The 7357-nt window shown below is 47.5% G+C and overlaps 1 protein-coding gene across 1 annotated transcript in view; it reads left to right on the top strand.

Annotated features, from left to right (window-relative positions):
* Positions 1 to 77: 77 nt before the first annotated feature.
* Positions 78 to 7357, top strand: part of LOC308571006 (leucine-rich repeat-containing protein 37A-like) — a 48437-nt gene continuing 41157 nt past the window's right edge. Inside the window, exons 1-5 of the mRNA XM_081166211.1 lie at positions 78 to 506; positions 3284 to 3355; positions 5068 to 5139; positions 6600 to 6671; positions 7249 to 7329. Coding sequence (XP_081022337.1) covers positions 292 to 506; positions 3284 to 3355; positions 5068 to 5139; positions 6600 to 6671; positions 7249 to 7329 — 512 coding nt within the window. The 5' untranslated portion in view covers positions 78 to 291. The remainder of the gene's footprint in view (positions 507 to 3283; positions 3356 to 5067; positions 5140 to 6599; positions 6672 to 7248; positions 7330 to 7357) is intronic.

Below are 7357 nucleotides of genomic sequence, written 5' to 3'. Positions count from 1 at the left end.
CCGGGAGTAACGCAGAAACGATGTCACAACCGAGCGGAATGCTTGGAACTCGCACACAGAGGCTTACTGTGAAGGGGTCAAAGATCAGGGAATACACAGACATGGGGTGGTGATGCGGTGGCCTCTTCCAAGAGCCTCGCCAGTGCAGCCTCCGTAATGGAGAGGCATGTGGCTGTGGTTGCTTGGTAACCGCATGGAGCCACCACCAGTGTTGGCCGCCATTTCCCAAATCATCCTTTGCTGGGGTCAGATGAGCAAGAGGGGAGCGGGGCCTGGAATCCGCTCTGTAGTATGGGCCGCGTTGCCTCCTCTAATGCCCATCTCTTCTTCTTCCTCGCGATACTGCTGGTGTCCTTGACGAGGGTGGACTTAGCCATAGAGCCTTGCCCAACCCCATGCCGTTGCACCTTGGAGATCCTCAACTGTAGCCGGATCAGCAGCCCTCCGGGACTCCACCGCGTGCCTCTCCCCAAGCCCTTTGGCCATGCTCACGTTTTTTTCTTCTTGTAAGTATTCGAGAACCCGAGAGATGATCGGGTCCCGGGCCCTAAAGAAGCCAGGCTATCCTCCACCAGGGCCAGGGCTTTTTTCAGTGATGGCTCCGACCTGGTGGAATACTCTGTCCCACGAGACCAGGGCCCTGCAGGACTTGATCTCCTTCCGCAGGGCCTGTAAGACAGAGCTATTCCGCCTGGCCTTCAATTTGAATTAGCCTGATCCTCTATTCCCTTTTCCCTTTCCTTTTCTATGAAGAAACCTTTCTGGGACCCCACATTTAAACTCTTCCCTGGTCTCCTTGCTGGCCCTAGTAGGACCAACTTGGCCACTTAGCCCTGGTGATCATTTGATGTTTACTGATTGGGGTCCCCCCCCAAAAAAAATGACCCCTGAATTTTAGAATTTTATTGACATTGATGCTGCATTTATGTTGTATTTTATGCTGTTTTTAAGTCACATTTTAATCAATGTTTTATATTTGCTGTTAGCCACCTTGAGCCCAGTTTTTAAACCGGGAAGGGCGGGGTATAAATAAAAATGTATTATTATTATTTAAGACTTAGGGGTGAGCGAGATGGGGCAGGGGACTTCTGACTCCCAGGCAACTTGAGGGACGACTAGGTAGAGAGCTGGTTGTGTATCTGCCGAGACCTGTAGTATAGGTGTGACCTTCGGGAATCTCCATCCAAGTAAACAAAGGCAAACGACCAAAGGGGGCAGGCTGTCTGGGTTGGTTCACTGCAGGGCAGCTCAGAGACGAGCAGTAAAGTTGATTCTTTATTCAAGGAAACGGAATACAAATGAGAAACCTATGGGCATGGCTGGCCCCGTTAAAGCAGTTTCCAGAGCTGATAATAGCCTCCTCAGCTGTTTTCCCTGCAGTCTTTACTGGAGGGGGACTCCCTGTGCTCTTTGTTCTGCTACATGGCCCTCTGTGCCCTCAGAGACAAGGGAGGAAGGGAGCTGAATACAGAGGCTCCCGTGTAGCTGCTGCAGCCTCTGTCTCCTCAGCTGCCTGTCCTGCGTCTGCAGTACCTTCTGCCTCTGGTTCCTCTCTCTCACTCAAGCCTGTTGCTTGTTCAGCATCCAACCATTTCCTTGCCCCCTTTCATCCTCTGACTTGTCTTCCAGTGTCCCACCCCCACTCCCCTGGCTCTGATCCTTCCTCCTCTGAGTCCTTCCCTAGCAGGCTCAAGGAAAAGAAGGTACATCAGCAAAGATGGAGTTTATCACATCACACCTTCCTCCTGCAGGGCTCATTCAATCACACATGCTGCCTAAGCAGGTTTCTAGGCCTAGGGCATCCCTGTTTGGACTCTGCCTGCCATGACAAGCAGTGTTCAAGACTGGGTTTCTCATGTTGGTTTTGGTAGGGCTGGCTTTCTACACAAAATGAGCGCATGCTCCAGGAACATCTAAGTATCTCCAGCCTGCTTAAGGTGGTAGAAAACTACAGCCTGTCCTCTCTATAATTTGGGGAGTTCAGCACCACTGTTAATTGGCATGAAGAAACACACCCAATACTTGCTTAGAATGGTTACTGTATTGTTTTTTCCTAGAAGGGCTCCTCTGCTTTTGAACTGGAGGGGAAATGTGACAGTGTAGTTCTCTGCCTCTCCTGCAGCTGCTAACAGTACAGATGTGCAGGGGAAAATGTGTCATGCCTCTTTCTCTCGGTTATTTGCAGTAGATTGGCAGGGATTATTCTCAGGTGTTTTAATAATTGCAACCGCAAAATGACACCCACCCATAGTTAGCCTGCTATTTCAAAAAAAGGGGAAATACGGACACAAAAGTTGTTGAGCATTTGGCAAAGTTGAGTTGTTGAGCTATTCTTTATGAAGTTCGTCAAGACACGGGCTGCCATACGTCTGGATTTTCCTGGACCCTTTGGCGATTTCTACCTGGACACTGTTTATGAGGGCTGAATACGGGCCATGTCTGGGAAATTCTGGACATATGGCAACCCTAGGTAGCCAAGCATAGATTTGGGTGTGGAAGGACTGTGAGCTTCAGGTCTAAAAACATCCCCAACTAAATCAGTTGCTGAAAGGCACCATGTGCTTTTGAGTCTAGCTGAATGTCCTTTGCACCGAACTCTGAAGTTTGCCTTCCCCTGCCATTCATGGAGGAGAAGGGTGACCCTAAGGAAAATATTCAGCAGGACTGGGGAACCTTAAGGTCCAGCGGGCAAACTGGGGCTCCTCCTGGGCCGCACATCTCCCCGGGCCTGCTCTGCACCCCTTCTCCCCCTTGAGTACTTCCACCTGGCTAGAGTGTGTACATGAACTGCCATAATGCCTGGACGAAATTGGAGGGTTGTGTAGAAATCTCTGACTTGTGTTGGCTGGAATGTAGCCTATAGTGAGAATTCATTCCTCTACTCAATTTGCCTCGGATCCAGCTCTGGCCCCCAGAAGGTCCCACTCAGGGGAATGTGGCCCTGGGTTTGAAAAATGAACCTCTGCTATGCACATTTTAACAGAAGAGTTTGGATCTATTTGCACCAGCTCTTCCTAAGACCTTCTTTCCTAGAAGCCATCAACAGAGGAGAAATTCTTCTGGGCATGGGTGGAGTTCATCTCCTCTTGGCCATTGCCCCCATAAATGTGAGACTTCCAGGTTCAGGAAACAGTGTTCTGTGGAGGCTTGGAACACTGTACGTCTGGAAATTTGACATTCAGGATGCCAGATAAACATGCTACACAAGAGATGCAGAGTTCATTTTCCCACACCAGGAGTATCCATTTAATTTTCGTTCCCCCATGTTTATTATTTTCCCCAGAGACTTCACTGATAATGCGATTTCTTCCATTGGGAAACAGGTGTGGAGGGCCTATCCTTGGGCTGAGTACTTGTGAGTATTATTTAGTGTTGTCAGTGAGAGCCAGTGTGGTGTAGTGGTTAAGAGCGGTAGTCTCGTAATCTGGGGAACCGGGTTCGCTTCCCCGCTCCTCCACAAGCAGCTGCTGGGTGACCTTGGGCCAGTCACACTTCTTTGAAGTCTCTCAGCCCCACTCACCTCACAGAGTGTTTGTTGTGGGGGAGGAAGGGAAAGGAGAATGTTAGCCGCTTTGAGACTCCTTAAAGGGAGTGAAAGGCGGGATATCAAATCCAAACTCTTCTTCTCTTCTTCTTCTACCTACCTTGGCCTTGGTTTTGGCCAGTTTCAGTCATGGTGGTTTTTGGTTTTAAGCTATTGGAAGTTGACCGACGACTAAGGCCACATTCAAACTATACATTTAAAGAAGGCACCATGATTCCACTTTAAACAGTCATGGCTTCCCCCAAACAATTCTAGGAGCTGTCATTTGCTAGAGGTGCTGATCAGGGCCAGTCCAAGACATTTTGGCACCTGAGGCGAACCATAAAACTCTGCTCCCAGCCAGGGAAAAAGGAGTGAATGAAAATCTACATCAGGAACGGGAGTGGGGGAATAAAGATCGACTTTGGGGTCTGCTGCCTCCGTGGATCATGCTGCCTGAGGCAATCGCCTCACCTCGCCTCATGGGTGGGCCGGCCCTGGTGATGAGAATTGTTAGGAGATTCCTATTCCCCTCACCAGGCTGTTCTCCCTGTGGAGAGGAATTGATATACTACCCTGGGAATTACAGTTCTGTGAGGGGAATATGGATCTCCTAACAACCCTCAGCACCCTTAACAAACTATAGCTCCCAGAATACTTTGGGGGAAGCCATGATTGTGGGATCATGGGCCTTTAAATGTGTGGTGTGAATGTGGCGTGAGCTGGGCGAGATCAAGGCAAAAGAGCTTGATCTAGCTAGATGGAGTTCAGTTACGCTGCAAATCAATTTGAAAGCTTAAGGTTTTGGGACAGGGTCCCTGCATGTTCGTGGAAGTTTTGTGAGTTAATAAATATACATTTGTCTAAACCATAGCTGTCAACATTTACCTTTTTATTAAGGGAAATTCCCTTATTCCAAATAGGATTCCTCGCAAGAAAAGGGAAAAGTTGACAGCTATGGTCTAAATCCGAGGTAGTAGAAAGCTCCCAGCTAAGAACATTGCTTCCTTTGCCAGCATACTGTACTCATAAATCCCCAAACATGACAAATAGATTGATACAACTTTTAAAAGCAGGGGCAACACAGAGCATCTTAATCTAGGCGGTGTGAGTAAGGGGCTAGGAATGGGGAACAAATTCAGTTCGGTTGTCATTTAAAGGCAAAACTACCTAATATGTACTTTCTGAAACAATAAGTGAACTAAAGCACATCCCAGCCTCCTGAATTCACGCTTCCCCGAATTTTGCAAATGTGCATATTAGGACTGGGGAAATCTAGCTCCAGTCCAACGATGGAGATCCACCTCTGTAAGCAGCTTCCAGGAAAGTGGATTTGCATCTCCATTATGAAAGTGATTCGGGCCATTTTTTTGACGTGCAGGAGGTGGATGCGAGTCTCCACCTGGAGCCAGTTGCTATGCATGGCAAGTTGCTCATGGCTGCAGCTAGGCCTGAGTTCTGCAAGTGAAGAAGGACTGTGCTTTAGTTATGCCCGTTCTGTTAAGGCAGACAACATGGCTGTGACCTTGTCTCCACCTCTCCAGGGTCCTCAAGAGCAACAGCCTGAGCAGACTTCAGAATACCTCTCTGGATGGCTTGCTTTCCCTTACTCACCTGTAAGTTTCTGCGTCTGGTTGCAGTAATTTATTGGCTTTATTGCCACCTTTCTTATGGAAGTAATATAATGTTCCATCTCCATGACATTCAAAGCTTCATCAGTGGTGGCAGGTAACATTTTGACTTGGTAGGGCTGCGATTGTTAACCTTGCTGTTTTCATCAAAGTAGGAATTCCATACAAGATTTATTCCATACCTCTTATTCAGAAGCTAAGTCATACCGCATGGCAGAAGTTTTTGAATTCGTGTATTTTTTACGCCAACGTGTGAATTTCCAAAAAGCTAATCAAACACACAAAAAGTTTCAAAAGTTGAGGAACACTTTCTGCTGGTGTCAAATTTCAACATCGAAATAAGAATTTCAAAAACTGAATATACAAATGACAAAGAGATCTTTCCCACTTGTCTCTGGACAGGAAAACCATAGATTTGGAACTGACCTCAAGAATCATCTTGTGTTGGGTTGCCATATTTCAAAAAGTGAAAATCCAGACCCAAAATTTGTTGAGCTGTTTTTTCTTTTCTTTTTTTCCCCAAAGTTGTTGCAAAATCTCAAGTAAGTTTTTCAGCTATTTTTAAGCAAATTTGCCAAAATCTAGACTTCTGACATGGGTTGTCATACGTCCAGATTTTCCTCCTGCACATTGTTTCCAAATGACATATTCAGGTTATGTCCAGGAAATTCCTGACGTATGGCAACCCTAATTTCTAGTCTAACTCCTACAAGTGCAGAAATCCTGCCCAAAGTCAGCCGTGGGTGGGCCCAAAACACCAACTTTCTGGTTAACATCCATACACACAGACCCACTGATGTATTCCAAACAAGCCATAACTAACATTAACCACAATTTATATAGGTCTAGAGGGACGTGGGTGGCGCTGTGGGTTAAACCACAGAGCCTAGGACTTGCCAGTCAGAAGGTCGGCGGTTCAAATCCCCACGACGGGGTGAGCTCCCGTTGCTCGGTCCCTGCTCCTGCCAACCTAGCAGTTCAAAAGCACCTCAAAGTGCAAGTAGATCAATAGGTACCGCTCTGGCGGCAAGGTAAATGGCGTTTCCGTGCGCTGCTCTGGTTGGCCAGAAGCGGCTTAGTCATGCTGGCCACATGACCTGGAAGCTGTATGCCGGCTCCCTTGGCCTTTGGCTCAGAGGGGCTCAGAAGTTGAACATACCTGTGCCCGGAAAATCTCTTATTTTGGCTGCTGATCCCTTATTTTCGAGGCTGCTGGTCCCTTATTTTCAAATCTGTAAGTTGACAGCTATGGTTTTGCTATATGCCACATTCTGTGCAGATTCCACTCTGGGTAGTGCTAAAGGATTATTGATCTTTATTAAAGCTGACTAAACTAGGCCAAAAGCATCCGGTCAAAAAACAAACGTCAAAAGCAGAAACCATGGGATGGACATGTCTTTCTTATAGTCTCTAGTTTGATAAGCTCTGTGTGCTGTCTTAAACAGGGACTTGTCGTGCAATAAAATCCACTTCATTGAGAAAAACGCCTTTGAACCTGTCCCGTTTCTGCAATTTATGTAAGTTGTTGGGGGCGTAAAACGGTCTTTTCTGGGAGCGGGTGAGCAGCAGAAATGGAATGGCTTTCAGCCCCCCATGTCCTGAATCTGCCAAGCCCCTGCCCTGGAAATAATTTCCCACCCCCAACTATTTCTAAAAGCAACCGGGTGCTGGGGGTCAAGTCTGCTGGGTGTGGGGAGAGTACATTATCTCTGGAAGCCTTGCCCCATGATCCCAGATGGGATGGGTTGATTCGTTGCTGAGGGAGGAAAGCGACCTCTGCACATGCTCAGAGGTACCCCGAACAATGTGATTTATGTGAATCAGACTGGAATTCTGAAGCAGCAGGACTAAGTCAGGCTTCAGTCCTAGAACGGATTCTCTGTCCGGTCCTGGTAACTTGGAAAACCCTAACAGGACTCTGAACAGCTTCCAGGCAGACTTAAGTAAAAATATCCCTTAGAGATCTGTCCCAGAGTTCATCCAGAAGAGAAACTGGACAGTGATGGGCGGGGGGGGGGGCGGGGGCGGGAAGAGCTTGCATTTGTACAAATGCAAAGTCCTATACACCACGATTGCTTTTGTTTCCCTTCGCAGAAATCTCAGCGGCAACGTTATTGGGCGGATCACGCAAGGGGCGTTTGAGGCCTGGCACGGAATGCAGTTTTTGCTCAAGATGTAAGTGAAATCAAAACCTGCAAGTACT

This window comes from Podarcis bocagei, assembly GCF_964188305.1.
Source record: "Podarcis bocagei genome assembly, chromosome: 13".
NCBI lineage: Eukaryota > Metazoa > Chordata > Lepidosauria > Squamata > Lacertidae > Podarcis > Podarcis bocagei.
Note: the sequence above shows the minus strand (reverse complement) of the source record. Positions and strands in the feature narration are given on the sequence as shown.